Below are 19,879 nucleotides of genomic sequence, written 5' to 3'. Positions count from 1 at the left end.
CCCACCTGCCCACAGAGAGCACATACCAGAGCAACACAGCCTGCTGTGGCTGTGACTGTTTGTCCCCTTATCACTGTCCCTTCCTCTTTGTTCTCTGGTGCCCCAATCTCCTCGGCTCCTGTTCCCTCCCCTCACACCCCCACATCCCTTTCCCACACCTGTGTCCCCCATACCCACATTCTCTGTCTCCATAACTCACACACCCATCCCCTAATGTCCCATCTCTGTACCCCAGTATTCCCACGTGTCCAGTTGAGTTGTGTCCCCAAAGATGTTTTCACAGCCCCTCCAAGTCCATTTTTCAGCATTTACCTACCCTGCCTGTCAGGTTTTTTTCCTTCTATCTAGTTAGAATTTCCTTATCTGTGACTTGTGCTTGTTATTTCCCACACTTTGCTGCACACCTGAGCCTGCACTTTCTGCAGCCATTAGATCAGCCCTTAACCTTCTTTTCTCCAGGTGGAATGATCCTGTTCTCACCTCTCCTTGTGCATCCTGTGCCTTCATGCTCTCCACCTTCTTGGTGGGTTTGCTGGACACAGTTCAGTTTGTTCACAGAAAATTGAACCAGACACAGCTATAAGCAACCTGCTCCAGTTCTCAGATGACATCCAAGGGTCTCTTGCAGCTTCAGATATTCCTCAATTCCAACCCTGAAGCTCTGCACTTCCTGAAATGCTTTTTGGACAAAGCCCCCAGGCTCACAGACACCTTGTTGTGGGCAACCCACACCTCCTTCCTCCCCCCACCTTCCCCATCCTCAGCCCAGAGCCAAAGCACCACTGCAGAAGCTTTGGCTCCAGACCCTCACAGATGGGCTCAGCGTGGTGCAATCCCAATCCCTGTCACAAAGTCCTGCAGGACCCACAGGAGACTACAAGGATCACCCTGAAGCTCCAGTGCAGCCCTCACACCCCTGCACACAATGCTGAGAGAGGGAGGCAAAACAACTCGTGCACAGAAATCACTGCGGGAGCAGCAGAGGAGCAGCAGATCCCACTTCCCCTCCAGCTGCTCCAGCTTTCTGCACCTCAGCCCAAACACCAGGAGCAGCCACACGACACCACAATGTTGTGACAACTGCTGGTTTGACCAAACCTTTATTATACAACGTCCTAAGTACACAGAGCATTAGGAAACCAGCTCACGGGGAGGAAAGGCGACATTTACAGCTTGGGAGGTCCCGTCAGCCTCCAGCCCTCAATGTTTGCAATCTTCAGGAAGGCCGCAGTGAATCCGAGCCCCAGACAAGCCGTGGTGCCAGCGAAGTAACTGCGAGCTGGAGGAAACACATCAAACCAGAAAAGACCAGTTAGGGCACAAGTCCTGTGCAACAGATCTCAACAGACTCTGCCATTTTTCGCAGGTCCCTTGACCATCAGCAGCACTCTCTGCCCAGAGAGATTGGAAAAGTAACTTTTTTATAAAATTGAGTTTTCTCACGCTTTTAGCTTGCAATTTGAAATATCAGTTTTGATAACCCACTGCCCCATCCCTTTACATGGGCAGTCTTAAGTGGCTCATTTGAGCGACAAAAGTTACAATTGCTGCTTTGAACTTTCATCAGGCTCATCAGCTAGGACAAGTAAAGATAAATTCTATTTCACCACAACTACACCTTAAATAAATCCCTCACTTCTTTAGGTTCAAGTTTGAGTGACTACAGAAAACAGAGCTGTGTTAGCACCTGCAGGAGCTGCTCAAGCCTGACAAAGGGCCACAGGAGCAAGAGCAGCAGGACACAGCTTGTCCCTCAGGCCATGTGAAGAATTCACAAGGCAGACATTAGATTGTACTTTCTGAGTAAAATAAATCACACTTGTTGCCAAGAAAACATGTATTTCCACAACTACATCTTTCATATCCTGCAATTTTCAGGTATAACTGGTAGTTCTAACTGGCAGGACTAGGTCAGTCCTGCTTTCATTCTGTGTATCACTTTATGTTCCCTTCCACGTCCTCCCTCCTGTAGCCCTGTTTATTTTAGCAGACCTGTACAATGGAGTGCCAAGGAAACTGGCATGAATCAGAGGCTGAGACAAATCTTTACCAAAGAACCCTGACACCAACATTATTTAACATTTTTCCCCAATGCAACAGTTTCTAAAACCAGCAAGGGTTCATTTCATTGCAGGCGTTGTGCACAGTTACCTCTTGCTCCCACAACAGCTCCTGATGCACAGCCACCAACAAAATAGTCCAAAGGACTATGTGGTTCCTCCCGGACCTGGGCACTGAGGCAGGTACCTAAGCCAAACACAGCTCCCAGCGTGGCTGTAAACGAGAAGTAAAAAAACCAAAACAAAACCCTCAGCGACCCAAGAATTCACACCGAGCATGATTTTGATACTCAGAGTAGCTACCAGGGACAATGAAGATCTGCTTCCCATTTCCCAGGGACATCCTATCCCAGCTGCTGCAATGCCTCATTGTCTCATCATTGTCTCATCCAGCTCTCTGGGCTTCTTCCCACTCACCTGGACCCCCAGAGCCCCCCCTGCCAGCAGATGAGGCACCACATCCTGCCGGGTGAGGTTTAACAGCCCTTCCCGACGAGACAATGGACAGCAGGGGGTACCAGAGGGGAGCAGCAGAGGCGTCTCTGCAGCATCTCCCCAGACCTGCCTGGGCTCTGCACTCAAACTCAGCCCCCGGGTCCCTGCGAACCCCTCACGGAGCACTGCAGAGCAACCCCGATGTCTCTGCTCTCCCCTGCAGACCACTGGTCCTGGCACTTTCCTCCTCTGCCTGCCTGGGGCTCACAGTGATTTCTAGGTAGTAGAAAAATGGACGGAGTTTGTGAATTATTCTTTTTTTTGTAAACTGATTTTGAAATTGAATTAAGGATTCTGAATTGCACTAAGAAACTGCAAAGTAGCAGCATCCTGTCCACTGAATTGTGTGCCCTGTCCCTGCATTGATGCAGCTGCAAACTTTGGCAAGGAGCTTTGCAAAAAAAACCCGGGGGAGCTTCAACCATGTAGATGTGTATCTGGAGCAGTCCCCCGAGCCCCCTGCTCCTCTCTTCACCGCTCATTTCCTCTTCTAAAGGCAATGCAAGACAAATACACGGTTTCTCCTTGGCTATAGAGATGGGGAAAAAAACCCCCTATTTACTTTCCTTTCGTCCAAAAGCATTGCAGTACTTTTCGGCAAACGCGGTTTATTAAACACAGCGCCTGAACATATCAAGCAAAAAAAAAAAAGTTTTCTTCCACTATATTATCGCCCATAAACTGGCTGATAAACGTCTTTCCGTCCCAGCGTTCCCGGCCAAACCCCGACCCGGGGCCGGCGGAGGAGGGAACACCGACACCGTGAGGGCGCGGAGGTGAAGCCGGCGGCAGAGCAGGGGGTGCCGGCCCTTATCCATAGTGACATTGTCCAGGGTCCCGGCCCTTACCCGTGGTGACATTGTCCAGGGTCCCAGCCCTTCCCCACGGTCACACTGTCCAGTGTCCCAGCCCTTACCCACGGTCACACTGTCCGGGGTCCCGGCCCTTACCCACGGTCACACTGTCGGGAGTTCCAGCCCTTACCCACGGTCACACTGTCCGGGGTCCCGGCCCTTACCCGTGGTGACACCGCCCAGGGTCCCGGCCCTTACCCACGGTCACACTGTCGGGGGTCTCAGCCCTTACCCACGGTGACACCGCCCGGGGTCTCAGCCCTTCCCCATGGTCACACTGTCGGGGGTCTCAGCCCTTACCCACGGTCACACTGTCGGGGGTCTCAGCCCTTACCCACGGTCACACTGTCGGGGGTCTCAGCCCTTCCCCATGGTCACACTGTCGGGAGTCCCGGCCCTTACCCACGGTCACAATGTCCGGGGTCTCAGCCCTTACCCACGGTCACACTGTCGGGGGTCCCGGCCCTTACCCACGGTGACACCGCCCGGGGTCCCAGCCCTTACCCACGGTCACACTGTCGGGGGTCCCAGCCCTTACCCATGGTCACACTGTCGGGGGTCTCAGCCCTTACCCATGGTCACACTGTCGGCCGCCGCCGTCTGCAGCGCGGCCAGCGCCGAGCCGGGCCGCAGCAGGATGATCCGATACGCCGCCCCGACCAGGCCTGCAACACAGCACCGCCCGTCACCGCCCGCCACCGGGCCCGGGCCCCGCTCGGCCGCCCCCCCGCTCCCCCCTCACGCTGCCCACCCACGGCCGCGCCCACGCGCGTGGTGAACCAGGTCCGCTCCGCGCAGTGCTCGCCCTCGGGGCCGTCCCAGTAGCCCGCCATGGCGACAAGGGCACGGCGGAGCGACCGCCGGAGCACGCGCGGCCCCGCCCCGCGGGGGCGCGCCCGGGGGAGGCACCGCGCGGGCACGAGCTCCGCCCCCCGCACCCCCCAACCCTCCCCGCGGGGACGGGAACCCCGATCCGGGACCCCCCCGAGCTGGGACCCTCCGATCTGGGAACCCCCCATCCGGGACCCCCTCGAGTCGGGAACTCCCGATTCGGGACCCTCCCGAGCCGAGACCCTCCGAGCCGGGACCCCGCGATCCAGGAACCCCCGATCCGGGACCCTCCCGAACCGAGACTCCACGATCCGAGACCCCCCGAGCCGGGACCCCCTTCGATCCGGGAACCCGCAATTCGGGAACCCCCGATCCGGGACCCCCCGAGCCGGGCCGAGCAGTCCGTGTCCCGTCCCAGCCGGTGCCCGAGCGCACCCGTACGATCATTTTCCTAAAGGATTTCTACCCCGTGTTCCCGGTTTCCCCACCCGCAGGTCTCAGGCTCTCCGCCTAAAGCGGGGGCTCTGACTCGGGGGGATGTTGTGGCTTTGTTTTGTTGGGGTGTGTTTTTTGGTTTTGGTTGCTTTTTGGAGTTTTTGTTTTGTTTTTGTTTTTGTTCTTTTTGGGGGGGGGGGGTGTTGGTGCGTGGGTTTGGGGGCTTTTTGTATGTGTAGAGTCTACAACTTTAACTAAATAGCTCTTGGATCATCTTTTATGAATTTTCAAGGATTCCATTTTAATTCTCTGGCTGTCTCTATACTGCTGTATGGCCCTTTTTTCCTTCTGTAGTAATAAAGATGCTTTGACACACGGTGCTATACCGATGCTTTTATGCATTTATTTTTCCAGCTGTTCACAGTTTGCTAATAAAAACATAACTCTCCACCTTCTCAGTGACACGCCTTCGAGCAAAGCTCTTCCCTTTGTTTTCCCACCCTTGAAACAGCTGCAGTTCCAACAGCTGAGTGAAGAAGTCCACAACTGTATCGATGATAGCTCAAGCTTTCTCTCACCTGCCTATTCCTCTTTCCCCTGTACGTGAAAAACACATTAAATGCTTGATTTCTGCATTTCCAAATATGTCGAGCCCCCCACAACACCTCTTCTCTGGGACAGGAGCTCAAAACAGCTGGAGCTGGATGCTACTGCCCCAACTTATCCCAAGGAACAGCTTACGATGCTTTACTAAAGGAAGCGGGTTTTAGAGCAGCTTTCCCCCTCCTGCAAAGCCCTTTCTAAGCACATAAGACGAAGGAATTTGTCACCTTTCCAGACAGCAGGATGAGAAAACCCTCAGCTCCAGGGCAGCACACGCTGCAAATGCTCCTTCCCCGATATAAATACACGGAATCCACGAGTCTTGCACAGGGCAAGACTCTTCACCAGTAAGTAACAAACAGCACCCTGGGCTCCAAGCAGCTGTTAAAAGCTCGCCTGAGTCTGTATCCCCAGGCAGATTCGTATTGCTTCTTTCACAGACGAGGGAGGTGGGACCGACAATTCCCACCTCTCCTCTTTTGCAGCAGGTACAGTGCCTGGAGCACAAGACTCAGCACCCAGTTTCGTGCAGCTCTTCACCTGCCTCGTGGAGGGACTGCAGCCAACCTTGGGGACTGGCACACAGCAGGGAGGGGTTATCCAGCAGATATCCACCCATCCTCAGGCTGCAAGACCCTCCCAAGGCAGTGACTGCTAATCAGAGAACTGTTACAGTACGAGAGAACAGCTACCTTACTATAAACAGGCAAGTTCCAGGGAAAGCAACGTATAATTATTGTAACATTACTCTTAAAACATCTAGCTTGGCTCCGAGTATTTAAACCACAGACAAACCAGTTTGCTGCTATAGAGTATCAGTTCCCTTAAACAGGGGAGTGGCTTGCCATGCCACTAGAAGCTACAAATAACCCGGGTTTCTTCTACCTCTGAAACGTTTTTAGAAATGGCAGAACCATCCAGCAGCAAATCACATTCAAAACGTTTCCCCATTCTCCCCTCTGGGAAGTTTTTTACAGGGCCTTGTCTGACAGATTTCCTATCTGCAGATGAAGTGGTCTGAACTCTCCAGAACTGGAATTTATCTTGTCTGCTAAATGGGCAACAGGCTGAGCTGCTTTTCAGAGGACAAGAGGAAAAGCTTTTCCCATGTGTACAGTCAGTACACAGATGCTCAGTAAGTGTTACCAGCAGCACAGGTCCTGCAGCAGGGCCTCAATGACACCTCCTGGTCTCTGGAACACATCCCAGCACTCAGCTTTTCCAAGGCTTCATCAGAAGCTGAAGTAAAGCTACCAAAATTCGATCAGGAGTGGCTCATTTAAAACACAGCCCACAGATATCCTTGGAAAAGGCACTCACTGCCCACCCCCTGCAGCAGAACTACCCGTGTTCTCAGTGACAAATTCAGCTTTTGTATCTTTACAAAATGGAGTGCCCTGGAAAGGAGGTAGTCAAAAGGGAGCTCTGAATTCTATATTTGAATGAGACTTTTATTTACAGAAATTATCTGTGAGCATTTCTTTACAAGATACCTGTACCATCACCTAGCAGAGAAAAATCAAGACTGATTTTAACAGTCTAGTTCAGCAATTCTCTCTTGCACCTGTGTTGCTCTGTGCTGATTTCATAGGAGGGAAAAAAATACCTGTAAAATAAAATATCTTTATAAATTCCTGTCTGAATTTCTCTGCTACCCACACAATGGTCTGGAGTTCAGTTTAAGCAAGTCAGTGCACAGAAAGACCAAATAATAAGGGGAGAAAAAGCACACAGTGAAAAGTCAGTTTAATGAAATCTTGTATGACAAATTATGGCAATTATCATAACTGGAATTCCTAAAACTAGAGAAGTTTATGGGGAAACATGGTAAAATTTTCAAATATGTAACATGTTTCTAGAAAGGAAATAAACCATTTTCTACACTCACTGGGAGAGCAAGAGGCCAGTTGAACTGCAGAATGGGACATGTTAGGAACAGTCATTTCATAGCAGGAATACCCAAGCAATGGAATCAACTGATATTTCAACTGGGAACAGGGAGAATCCATTACAAAGCTGGAGGTTCTTTTTAATTCCTGCAGGCTTCTAACAGGTCTGGTCACCTCCCAACTTGGTTCCAGTGGAGGATGGCTGAGGACTCATTTATTTAGATCATTTCCTGCCCTGTCTTCTCTGAAGCAGCGGGAACTGGACAACAGAAAGATGTTGTAATTACACATTTCCTTACCTTAATGTTTATATTTCCTGAGGGTGTAATTTTATATTTCATTTTATGGATAAGAGGTTTACTTCTGGCTTCAGTGACACCACCACTCTAGCAACATTTTCAGAGACTCACAGAATATGCTGAGTTGGAAGGGACTCATCAGGATGATCAAGTCCAACTCCTGGTGCTGTGCAGGACACCCCAACAATCCCACCATGTGACTGAGAGAATTGTTAAAATGCTTCTTGAACTCAGACAGCCTTGGTGCTGTGATTACTTCCCTGGGAAGCCTGTTGAACCACGCTCTGGGTGAAAAACCTTTTCCTGAAATCCAACCTAAACCTCCCCTGACTCAGCTCCAGCCGTTCCCTCAGGCCCTGTCACTGGTCATGAGAGTGAAGAGATCTGTACCTGCCTCTCCACTTCCCCTCAGGAGGATGTTGAAGACCTCAGTGAGGTCTCCCCTCGGTCTCCTCCAGGGTGAACAAACCAAGTGACCTGAGCAACTCCTCATAAGGCTTCCCCTCCAGTCCCTTCACCATCCTCACTGCCCTCCTTTGGACAGTCTCTAAGAGCTTCATGTCTCCCTTATATTGTGGTGCCCAAACCTGCACACAGGACTCAAGGTGAGGCTGCCACAGTGCAGAGCAGAGCAGGACAATCCCCTCCCTTGATGGGTGGCAATGCCATCTATGCCCAGTGCCCCCCATGGCCCTCCTGGCTGCCAGGGCACACTGTTGACTCATCATCAAATGGGCTCAACTTTATTACACTCTTCAGTGTCTTTTTTCTCCCCCTGGAAAACCTGAAAGGCCGTGGCCATGTGGGTCAGCAGCCAGAACAGGCTACACAAGAATTGCCAACCCCATCCATAAGTTATCCACAGACCTAAGGATGGAGCAGGAGTGTGGTCCAGGGGAAGGCAGCAGAGCTGGTCCCCACCCTCCCTTGGACAGCCACTGCCCAGGACAGGAAACACAAGACAGGGCTCAGGGTGTTTTGTTTGCTTGCCTGGCACAGGTTTTAATGTAGTTCCCATGTACATTTGGATGACAGTGTTATAGAGATCTTTTGAGTCACATGGGCACTATCTGGTTTTGCCTGTCACTGGTTTACTAAGGCTTAAAGCAGAGAGCTAAGTCAGGGCTTTGCTTTGGCCTAACTACATCTTGCTGGGCAGGGCCTGAACTAAACCCACAGCCAATTCTGTCAGGGGTGCACAGTAACATTTCCCTCTTCACTATAAACATGTATGCAAAGCTTCTAGCTAAAATGAAATCTGCATCAGTAAATAGTTGCTGATGTTTTTAGAATGCTCTAGGTGATTGTGTACCACCAAAGCCCATCAAGGCAAGCATGCTTATTTCATTTTTTTCAATCTTCATGCACCACCAATTGCATTTTAGGTAAAATACCTCAAAGTGAGACTCAGCATAGACCCCATGAAGTCTGGGACAGGAAACAATGCCTGTTTTTCCCCACAAATAGACCTGTTCACCAAGAGACCTTATTAATTTCCTTTATGAACAACCTGCTGACAAGAAGCAGCTTTATGGTTCAAGGGTGTTTGAAAAGAGTAGTTTCAATCTGAGCACCTTAATAACATAAAAAGATCCCAGATCCAAAATGCAGATCACTCACTTGAAAGTACAGAAGTCCCCCAGACCTTGTGATGCAGAAACAGTTGTGAGGTGGGTGCTGAAGGATGTGCTGTGCTCCTGTGAGAGCATGGCATGGTTTGGGGTGCAGCAACAGGTCTGTGCATTGTTAAAAACCCCCATAATGCTAAGGAGAAAAAAGACCCCCAAAGTGCAAGAAGGTATGAGCAGGCAAATCCAAAGAAATCACAGATGCAGTGGCACAGCTTATCATTAGCCCTTTTCACTTCCCAGAAAAGTAATCCAAGATGTTCCTTTCAACTGGCTATCAGGAAAAGCAAAGCACTCCCTGCCCCAACAGCATCAGTCTCCAACGATGGTTAACAACAAATAAAAGGGAAAAACTTGTTTTTGACTGCCAGTGAAAAGTATGTTCCATTAAAACAGAGGCAATAAGGATTGTTCTGCTATTTCAATATTCAATTTCAAAGTTGATTTTGTGCTATAACCTGAGTTTCCATTTTCAATTCGTGCTACATTAAAAGAAAATGAAAGGGGAAGAAGCATTTAAGTGGTGCATTTTAGATCTCCTTAACCTACAGAAGAACAAGAAGGACAAGTGAGAAATTATCTGCCAGTAAACTATTTATAAAGAAAGTAGAACAATTTGGGGAATTTATAGTGAAAGTGATCCGGTCACTGTCGTTGGTGACTACCAAATTCCAACTTTGCTGGACAAGAACATACTGTAGGTTTTAATAACAAAATAAAACTCAACTTTCACACGAAAAGCTCAAAAGATTAAAAAACAAAACAAAACAAAAAAAAAGAGTTATGGTTACAGTAGGAGTACTTCAGAATTACACACAGGAAAACACATTCTTGCTTTTATTTTGGTGGAACAGAATACAATAACCTTCAGCCCAAACTACTCAAGGCTGGCAGTATTACCTTTTTCTTCATGCTGCAAGACTGAACAGGGAAAAAGGAAACAGAACAGGGACAGGAAGGGTTAGAAGTTATATTTTCTATTTAAGGCCATTAATTCAGCAAGATATTTAAAAATGTCCTCAACTTTAAGCATGAAGAGTTGCATTGACTTCAGTAAGATTATTCACATGTAGTTAAGTCAGGCAAGTGCTTAAATGGCTTGTTGAATCAAGCCATTAAATGAGCTGCTTTATTATACAATTTATTTTAATGGCTGGCAGAGCTCATTACATGAGCCTATTTTATTCTTCCAAGGGCTAACAGCTATTTCCTCATCAACTTTTCTGAAGGTGTAACCTGTATGCCTCCTACACTTTACTGTAGCCACAGAAACATAATTTTCTAAGAAAAATTGTATGCAACATCTATTATTTATAGTGGCTTAGCTCTCCCTTAAATAGTAACAGAACAGTACAAAACAATAGTTTCACTTTTTCAACACACAAGAGCATCTTATTGAAAAAAACTAAAATAAAAAAAGTTTCACCACAATATAAATCCCCAAATAATAATAATGAAATGGGAAGAAAGAAAGGAGTTAGCAAAACATCCTGCGGGCTTTGAAGTCTCTTATTACTGCGTTAAAAAAAAGCTTTTCTGGTGAACCACAAGGTTTTGTTTCTCTCTGTTTACAAACCCACGAGACAGGGAACAACGGTGTCCACAACCTCTGCTGGGATTGAAAGGTAAAAACATAACCTGCCCCATCTGCAGTCCAAAAAGAGAAGAGACCCAAAAGGGCAGCCAGTGAGCATAGGAACTGGTGAGGACACGGTTTCCCTGCACAAGGGGGAGCAGAGGCTGCAAAAGCAGAATTCGAGTTGGAACCGCATTGAAAAGTTCTACCTCGGAGGCGCCTGCAAGACACAACTACTGAAGAAACAGTCAAAAGGTCCCAATGAAAAGCTGTGACAAGCTGTAATGTGCCATTTTAATTACAAGGAAGAGGGGGAAATGTTTGGGGTTGGCTGGGGGATTTTTTTTGTTTTGTTCTGGGGTTGGGGTTTTTTTGTGTTTGTTTTTTTTTTTTTTGTTTTGTTTTTTTTTTTTGCTCATCAATATGATGAGCTTTCAACGTCCCAAACCACATTCAGGTAGTTTCCAAGTCTGCTTTTTTTTTTTTTTTGTGGAATCTACTGATCCAGACCAAAAAAATCAAACAAACAGAACAGGGATGCACAGTTCTTTAGTCCTGGAGCCTTCGACACTGCCTGAAATAATCGCTGGCCTGGGGTACCCAGAGATGCCTGCAAGATGGTGTTCATAGCAGCCTTGCAAGCAGGTTGGCTCACATCTGCTATGTGCTGCCAACGTTCTGCCCATCACCTTCATCATTAGGACCTGAAACAATAAAAGCAGTTCTTGGTCATAAGAAATATCTTTTGTTTCTCGCCGTACAAAAAGAGACCCGTCCCAAGCAGGCTACACAAATCTCAGGTTCAAGTGTTCAATAACAATGAGAACTGTAGAATCCCCCTGGCCTTACATTTCCTTCTCCAGACTAAGGTCTGTCCACTGTGGAATTTTATGTTCTTCACTAATCTGGTTTGGGGATCCCAGTAGCATCCCAGAGCCTAAAAGCTCAGCTTCCAACCTCTTCAATCCACCCACTGCTTTTGATCATATTCATTCCTCCTTTCTACCTGCAGTGAATCAGGACAGAGGACTGGTCTCTGTCAAAGGCTGGATGTTCTAAGGCACAGGAAAGCAAAGCACAGATGGCTTCCAAGTCAAGAGTACAAAAGGAAGCCTTCCTCAAACTGAAAACTAGTGCTTTTCTTTAAGTATGGTCTCCTCATGTACAATAAAAATCATTGCACTCTTTCCATGCCCCTTTGTAAACCTTCTGCTCTCTACTCAAAGGTCAGTCTGGATCCTGCCTGCTGATCCCAAGTTATCTCAGGTTTTATGTGCACCCTTGGCCATGGTGAAGGCAAAAATGAAACTCAAAACCACCCCTTAGAAATCCTGGAAATAAAACAGAGCTCAGAAAACTTCAGCTAAACTGTGGCATATGACTCAGAGAGACCCAGCACAGGGGTCTTTTACCAGTTTGGAGAAGAAGCAAGAAGCAGCTGCATTCAAAAAGCCAATTCATGCAATAGTCCTACTCCACAGACACCTGTGAGAGGTGACAGGCCAGAAGTACACCTCCCACGTACAGAGAGCACAGTCTGCTTTAAGGAATGGCACAGAAAAACGCAGGGAAAACAGGGAACACTTGTCTTTCCTACTCACCACTCCCAACTGCTCCTGAAGGTGCAATGACATCATCATCACTGTCTTCCTCGTTTGACTGTGTTACCTCTGGCTCAGGTGCTACATTCTTAACCTCCTGCTCCTGCTCCACCCTGCTCCTCAAGGCCAAGATGCGATGGTGCAAAGCAGCAAACAACTGCCCTGTGTCCTTAGAGCTTGCCTGCATTTGTTAATATTAGAAACAAGAAGGTGCAAGGAATTAGAATAAAATGCTGCCGACGTAACACACACCAGCCAAGCCAAATTTCACAGCACAGCTTTCAGTTTTCTCACACAGGGTTTTTCAAACCAGTCAGAATGGGCTGTGAGACACACAACAGACACACTGAACTCTGGTGGTGAGAGTATATTCTTCTGCTCAGCTCCAACTTCCCCTAGCTGATTTCACATAACCTTCTTCACCCAGAAACCACACAGCTTTTCTAACATGTCCCAAAAGCTTATATTAAAAAGATCTCAGATGAAAGTCTTGCAGATTTTTCCAGGTCTGTCAAGCATTCAACTTCATACAGTAGTTAATCATAATCAAGTCAGTTAGTTGTTTCAAGATGTACTGACACAAAATTTCAACATAAGACATAATGAGAAAACTGAACAGTCAGACAGGCTGATTTTTTTTTTTTTACACTCTGTTTCAAAGGGAAGCATTTGTGGCAACCTGTCCAAGAATACATTTTTACTCTCAGAGGCACTTTAAGCCTTCAATATAATCAATTATTAGGCCTGTTAAACTAAATATTTAATGGACATTATTTAAAAGGGAAACTTCCTTCAAATACTACAAAACTCTTGTCTTCACCACGTCAGTAAAGTCCTCATATTAACTACTATTACCATTACTCCAAGTCAACTGTAAGGTAACAATCCCACTTCTCAGATTCTTTCAAAAAAAAATTGTTCCTATCCTCCCCATCTGTCACCTCTATATCTGTGAAATTCCCTTGCAATGAGCTGTAATGAATAAATAATTCCAAGCAAGATACTTTTTATCAATACTAAAATCAAAAGTAAATAACCTGACGACAGATTAACTCAAGCTTTCAAATCTAGAAGAATACTGAGAAAAACTTATCCAGTAATTTCACTGCTTCTTCATCAAGGGATATTTGGTATCATTAAGTTCTACTCTGGGACTCCAGATCCCAGTCCTACAAACCTAATGTCTCGGGGGAAGCTGACTGTTGCTGTTCTCTTCATTTCTGATCCCTCTGAGTACTAATTCTTTTGCAACTCCTTGTGTATCATCAGTGTAAATCAAAAGAACATATTTGGACCTCTCCAAATCTGTAAGTGTAAGGTTAAGCAATAACCTCTTCCTTGCTTACTGTCTGATGAGCTCTCAAGTGTTTCAGTAATTCTGACTGGCATTGCTGTTCCCATTCAGCAAGCACAGCAATCCCTTTCACTATCCTGTTACTGCTTTGAATACTCTGTGTCAAAAGAAAATGGAAGTTAAAATGTGTTACCCTTAACTACCAACACAAGGTTCTTGACAGAGTTTTAGTGTTTCCCTTTCAGTAAGCACCTATCCCTCCTCCCACCCTGTGACAGCACTTCTGTACTGCAAGTTCCAGCAGATCTAATTTCATTCACTATTGCACAGAAACTTATGAAATAACGCTCGTTTTCCCTAATAGCAAAAACCAATCTGCATTAAACACTACAGTCACAGTCTCAGTAGGGATGGAACAGATCCCATGACTCCATGGGCAATGCTTTGGACAACCTGGTTTCCTAAAGCAGCCGTGGATGTGGCTTTTCTTCACGACTAGCAAGGCTTTTTGGACAAGCAAATCTGCCAAGCCCCTTGTCTTTGGGGTAGGGGTGATATTAACACAGTGTAGGGTGCAAAGGAAAATGGGAATGTTACCTCAACTACAGTTTAAGCAAGCACCTATTCAGTAGGAAGGTTAAGATGTAAACAAAGACCAGTACTCACTGATATAAGAAAAACTTTGACTCCCTGGTCCTCTGTGTCCATGGCAGTGATCCGGATGCTCTTCTCACTGGCTTTATCAATCTGCATCTGGGCCCAGAGCTTGGTATTTAGGATTAACCTGAGACTCCCCTGAGTCCTCATCACTAAAGCAAAGTTACAAGATCAGTTAGGTGGAAAAAGACACACCAGGAAGCTCAAAACAGCCAAGACATCTTTTTATTGTGTAAAGGTTTCAGTCTCTTTACAAAGAATATCAAGGGAAAGCCCTTTTGGGGCTTTTGTTACACCAGTTAATAAGAATGTAGGTTTATGCTGGTTTTGGCTGGAATAGCATTCACTTTCTTCCCAGTGGCTGATATAGGTCTGTGTTTTGGATTTGTGCTCAACACAGGGTTGATGTTTTTGTTATTGCTGAGCAATGTTTGCACAGAGCCAAGGCCTTTTCTGCTTTTCCTGCTGCCATGCTGGGGAGGGGGCTGGGGGATGCATGGGAGTTTGGGAGGAGACACAGCCTGGACAGGGGACTGACCAAAGGGATATTCCAGACCATATGACATCATGCTCAGTATATAAAATGGGGGGAAGAAGAGGAAGCAGGGGGATGTTTGGAGTGATGGTGTTTGTCTTCCCAAGTCATTACACAGGATGGGGCCCTGCTCTCCTGAACATGGCTGAACCCCTGCCTGCCCATGGGAAACAGTGAATTAATTTCTTGTTTTGCTTTGCTTGCATGCACAGCTTTGGCTTTCTCTATTTAACTGTTTTTATGTCAATCCACAAGTTTTCTAACTTCTACCCTTCTTATTCTCTCCCTGATCCTGCTGGTGGGGGAGAGAGCAAGCAGCTGCTTGGGGCTTGGGGGCTGCCTGGGGTTAAACCACAACAAGGCTGTTAAAGATTATCAGTCATGTCTAAAAATACTTAGTCCAAAGTCTTATATGTTAATACATCAAAGTTCAGTGGTTGTATCTGAGCTGATAATCTCAGGCTAATGCACATTCCCATCAGCTTGAACAATCGTGCACTATTCAAAGAGGCTTTACAGGCAACCCATCCCAAAGGGCCCAGATCTGGATGATGTTACCATCCATTTCCAGTCAAATATTCTAGTTACTAAATACCTCTTGCTTTTATGAGGAAAAAAGTAACTGGGACATTTTCTGCAACAGAAGGACATGGAAAGATACTCTCTTTGGAGGCAATGTTCATTAACTGCAGCAAAAGAAAAGGTCCAAACTCCTTCTGAGTTGCTGCAGCTAAGACATGACCTAAAGGGGGTGTTGCTGTGTGTCATGGAAGCACACTATGAAAACAGCATGACTGTCACCCAGTATCTCATTTCCCCTGGTTCCTCTTACCCAGTCGAGACTGTAACGTTCCATCATCTGTTGAGGCCATATCATTGAGTCTCAGGAGTCCTCGACCTCTCTCCACCCAAGACTGAGAGCTTTTATCAAATACAAACAGCTTGCACTGAATCTGTAACAGAAAATATCTCTGTAGCATAGTGGTTGATTGAAGTAATAATGTATTTCTTAGTCATCTGCAATTGGTTAAAAAAATATTCAGATTTCATGTTGAAATTTTTAATTGTTCATAGCTGTGGAAACCAAAGCAGTCAACCCTTCTTTTGCAATAAACTCCTCAAAAATATACTGTCTGGTTTCATTAGATTTTATTAACAGAAGCTATATAATCTTAAAGAATACCTGGGTTCAAGATCAAAACAACAAGAACAATTTTCACAGCGGAAACTTAACGTGATAAGAGACTGCCTTAAATCAGTCAACTCTTTTAAAAGCCTTAGGTACACACTGCACCACTGAAAGTGGTATTTGTTGCTGGAAAGACCCAGCATAATGAAAGCAAAGCAAAATTTTTCCTGAATCCAGGAAAAAAAAGGATGAAGAAACATGTTAGCTCGTGATCAATTCATAAAGCCTGACCCACACAGAGTCATGAATAACTGAGGTATTTCTACTACCTCCCTGCAGGGTTCATTAGTTAGAAAATTCAAATTTTTTCAGATGGTAGGATTGCTCCTTCTTCCATACAAGCTCCACTTTTCTTCCCTGCTGAACATGTCTGCTCTGTACCCCCACCTCTAACCCATCTTCACTGTCACTGCTGAGATTTCAGAGCTCAAACTGTCACCCCTAAGGTTCCCCACAGATGTGCATGCACTAGGTGGAGAAGATATTCCCATTTTCATTCCCTCCATTTCTTATTTTCTCCACCCCAGGACATCCAGCTCTGCATACTGTTTCTGCACCATTAACTCAGTTCTGTACGTACAAGTCCCACTTGGAATTCAAGTGCACTACATTTCACAGGGAAAAAAGAACAGATCTGTTGCCAAACTTTTGTTAAGTTACAAAATTTATGCAGCTCAGTCCTCTATTAAGTGTACAGCTGCTAAAAGCTGTGGTTTTCCTAATTGAAACAGGAGCCTCATCTCTTCAGTGTCCTGTTCAATTATGTGAAGCATCCAGACACTTCTGAATTACACAGAAACAGAAGTACCAGCAGAACTATTTAAAGAGCATTCATGTCTGGTAAAAAGAAGTCAAAGAAGACTAACATTATAGATGATCATTTTCTGCAAGATAATACAAGTGTAACTGATACACATTAGTTACTGACACAGTGCAACTGTTTGGTGTCAGAATAGGCAGCATGTCTAAGAACAAAAATCTGTCCTTAAAAAAGAATAGAGTTCAAAATACTGAGAAACTTAAATATCTCAAGAAAAAAAAACAAAACAACTATAATTGGAGGATAAAGAGAAGAGAAAAAAATTCATATACCACTTCATTTTACACGAAAACCCTGTATGTTCTTCTTAAGGATATACTAGAGTTAATAAGTATATTTAAGTTAATGAATAACTACAATGCTAAATAAATCATGGTTAAAAACAGGAGTCTTAAGTCATGACCAAATAGCCTTCCAAAACATCACTAATTCAATTAAATACCTCAAGACAAGTTCCAAATGCTGTGGTATGGTTTCTGCTTTGCAAGAAACCAGACTGCTGCCATAAATAGTTGATTCCAAGTTTTAAAAAAATCTTCAGTAGTACCATAACTAGAAAGAACTTTAAAATATTTAGTTCACTTAAATTTTCTTCAAATAGTTGTGCTGTATGAGACAGAAGCTTCTGTGTGATTGATTCAGGAAAATCACCAGGAAAAGCCACCTGGATGGCTTATACACTAAAATTTATTCAGAAAGAGGAAATTAAGAACCAACAGATTACAAGACAACAAGTAAGGATCTGATAAAAAATACCTAAAGTTTGCATTTTAACACAAGGAAGTACATTAAAGACACAGAGGAAGGCTGAGTTGTAGGGAATCAGATGGTGTGGATTCACTGGACATCCATATGAATCCCCACAAACTCAGAGCTCCTCCCCACTCTGTTCCTTACCTGTAGGACGTTGCTTTCAGCTTCCTCCCCAGTAATCACTTCTACCTTGGCTAACAAACACTTCCTTGCTGTTGCTTTAGTATAGGCTGCTGCAGACTCTGCCAGTGATTCTGAAATATTATTAGCTGAACAACATTTTGAGAGTCTGAGAATGATTAGCACGTAATTTCATAAGATTTATAAAGGTCTCACACAAGTACACCAGAACTTTGAGGAGTTTTGAAAAGTACAGAAGACAGACCTTACTAGAACACGTGAAAAAGGATTGAAATTTTAAGCAGAAATCAAAGCTTGTCTTTTAATACTTGTTTTACAAGCACAGGACACAAGGGACTGAAGAGCTAAGTAATCAAAATTTCTGCTCCTACACACAGTATCTCAAAACCTTTGCATGGACAACTGCATATCTGTGTGTGCTCCAGCAGTGCTGATCCTGCTGCCAGCCATGGGCCTACAGAGGGACAGCACAACTCATTTTCCACTTTTATCTGGGCTTGCAGGTGTTTTGCTGAAGAAAACCCACAGTTCCCAGAATTTCCATAAAATCTTGCCAATTTGAAGCCACATAAGTCTAGAATCCAGCAAAGAGTTTTGAGTTCAAGCAATGTATGGTGCACCCACTCAATGCAATACACATTTGACTCAGATGTTCAGTTACTGGAAATACAACAGAATTGTTAAAAAAAAAAAAAAAGGTTTGCCACATTTCTTCTACACTCTGGTCCCAGTACCAGCTCTGTTAATTCCCTCTACTTTCACTCTGCTAAAGATACTCCCAATACCACCAAATGACCATGAACAAGACAGTACATGCTTAATGTAAGAGAATCTACAGCATCCAGCACCTCCCACACCCAGCCTGTATCTCTGGAGACATTAAAGGCAACATAAAAATGTTACATTTTTGAAAAGTAACAAGATATTGAAAAATACAATAACTTAAACATGGATTAACTACCCTTCCTAAAGTTATAGTTTGTTTTTCACCTTTCTCTGGCGTGGCCTCCTGAGAGGACGATTCAGACCCAGACTCTGTAGCAGCATTCTCCTTATTACTCTCTGTACTACCTTCATTTGATTTTGGTGGACTCTATCCCAAAAAGGAGGCAAACAAAAGAGAGAAAACACACACTTATTTTGCTGAACAGGACTAATGGTCAGTTACTGAGGGAAGCCCCAGTGTTTATGAACCATATGCAAAAGGAAAATCTCCCAGACAAAAGCTTTCCCAGTAAAAGCCATCCTGCTACCCCAGCCATGGAATTAAAAGGAGTGTGACCTGAAAACCAGTTCAAATTGTCTTCCCTTGAGCTGAAACCAAATTTCAACATTTATTTTGAAGCTATGTTTAACAAAGCAAAGCCAATTTCAGCTACAGTTCAGCTCATGGCATAGCTGACTGAACTCCCTGCTACACAGTTAGACAGGTATGAGTGCTCAGCATTAAATGCTTCCATTTTGCTCCAGTGCAGCAATAAAAACAACAACAGGAAATAGTGAGGCACTAGAAATTATTCCTTAGGCTGGTACATAATAAACAGAACCTTCTGCATCACACCTCAGTCCTGAGGCAGCTGCCTTACTGCTTAACTTTAAATCCCATCCTGAGGGGAGTCCAGGAACTGACCTGCTCTCGATTTTGAGGACAAACATAAAACACCCTCCCATACTTATTCTGGGACAGCCATTTAAACAGCCATTTAAAGCAACAACCTGTGCCATAAAGTGCTTGGGCACAAGAGCCATGGGCATGGCAGAGAGGGCACTGAATCCCCTTACACAGAGAGCTTGGCAGGGAAGTCCTTGGAGAGCCCTGCAGGGCAGACAATGGCTCATAATGAACTCCCCAGGCTGCACTCAAAGTTACCCACAAGGGAAACCACTGAAAAAAACCCATCCTCAAACAACAAGTACAATTAAAGGCTCTCAAAATTCCTATGGTGAGAATCCATAACAAACTACTTGCAAAATAACAACACATCATACACAGTGGATACTCACTAGGACTCGCTCACTCATGTTCTGTCCAAAAACAAACTTGTTGCTCGATGCATCTGCACTGTTTGTAGAGTTCTCTACACTGAAAAAAACACAAAACAGAACAGGTTTTATAAGACAGAAAATTCTCTTATCTTCTGCTAACAAAATTCCTCACAAAGTGAGTGATTGTCACTAGCTTTAAAAAAAATTAAGCACTGGTTGATACAAACATAGGT

The 19,879-nt window shown here is 45.2% G+C and overlaps 2 protein-coding genes across 4 annotated transcripts in view; both read right to left on the bottom strand.

The window, feature by feature from the left end:
- Positions 1-1,071: 1,071 nt before the first annotated feature.
- NDUFA11 (NADH:ubiquinone oxidoreductase subunit A11) lies at positions 1,072-4,303 on the bottom strand. Its single transcript, XM_064637599.1, has 4 exons — positions 4,161-4,303; positions 3,982-4,074; positions 2,152-2,274; positions 1,072-1,279 (listed from the first exon to the last, which is right to left on the bottom strand). The coding sequence occupies exons 1-4, from the start codon at positions 4,240-4,242 to the stop codon at positions 1,167-1,169; spliced, it is 411 nt and encodes a 136-aa protein (XP_064493669.1). The 5' UTR covers positions 4,243-4,303; the 3' UTR covers positions 1,072-1,166.
- Positions 4,304-7,007: 2,704 nt separating this feature from the next.
- RANBP3 (RAN binding protein 3) overlaps positions 7,008-19,879 on the bottom strand; it is a 49,930-nt gene continuing 37,058 nt past the window's right edge. For all 3 annotated transcript variants that reach the window (XM_064637224.1, XM_064637226.1, XM_064637225.1), the window contains 7 exons: positions 19,665-19,743; positions 18,651-18,753; positions 17,664-17,788; positions 15,590-15,710; positions 14,232-14,374; positions 12,272-12,452; positions 7,008-11,374 (listed from right to left, as the gene is read on the bottom strand). In XM_064637224.1, coding sequence (XP_064493294.1) covers positions 11,331-11,374; positions 12,272-12,452; positions 14,232-14,374; positions 15,590-15,710; positions 17,664-17,788; positions 18,651-18,753; positions 19,665-19,743 — 796 coding nt within the window. In that variant the 3' untranslated portion in view covers positions 7,008-11,330. The remainder of the gene's footprint in view (positions 11,375-12,271; positions 12,453-14,231; positions 14,375-15,589; positions 15,711-17,663; positions 17,789-18,650; positions 18,754-19,664; positions 19,744-19,879) is intronic.

The sequence above is a fragment of the Pseudopipra pipra genome, chromosome 27 (genome assembly GCF_036250125.1).
Source record: "Pseudopipra pipra isolate bDixPip1 chromosome 27, bDixPip1.hap1, whole genome shotgun sequence".
Taxonomy (NCBI): domain Eukaryota; kingdom Metazoa; phylum Chordata; class Aves; order Passeriformes; family Pipridae; genus Pseudopipra; species Pseudopipra pipra.
Note: the sequence above shows the minus strand (reverse complement) of the source record. Positions and strands in the feature narration are given on the sequence as shown.

Bases quoted from the DNA above. Each gene is read 5' to 3' on its own strand.
- NDUFA11 (XM_064637599.1), bottom strand. From the start codon at position 4,242: ATGGCGGGCTACTGGGACGGCCCCGAGGGCGAGCACTGCGCGGAGCGG. The intron at 4,075-4,160 runs GTGGGCAGCGTG...GCTGTGTTGCAG, and splicing joins GCGCGTGGGCGCGGCCGTGG to GCCTGGTCGGGGCGGCGTAT. The intron at 2,275-3,981 runs GTAAGGGCTGAG...TCTCGTTTACAG, and splicing joins GGCCGACAGTGTGACCATGG to CCACGCTGGGAGCTGTGTTT.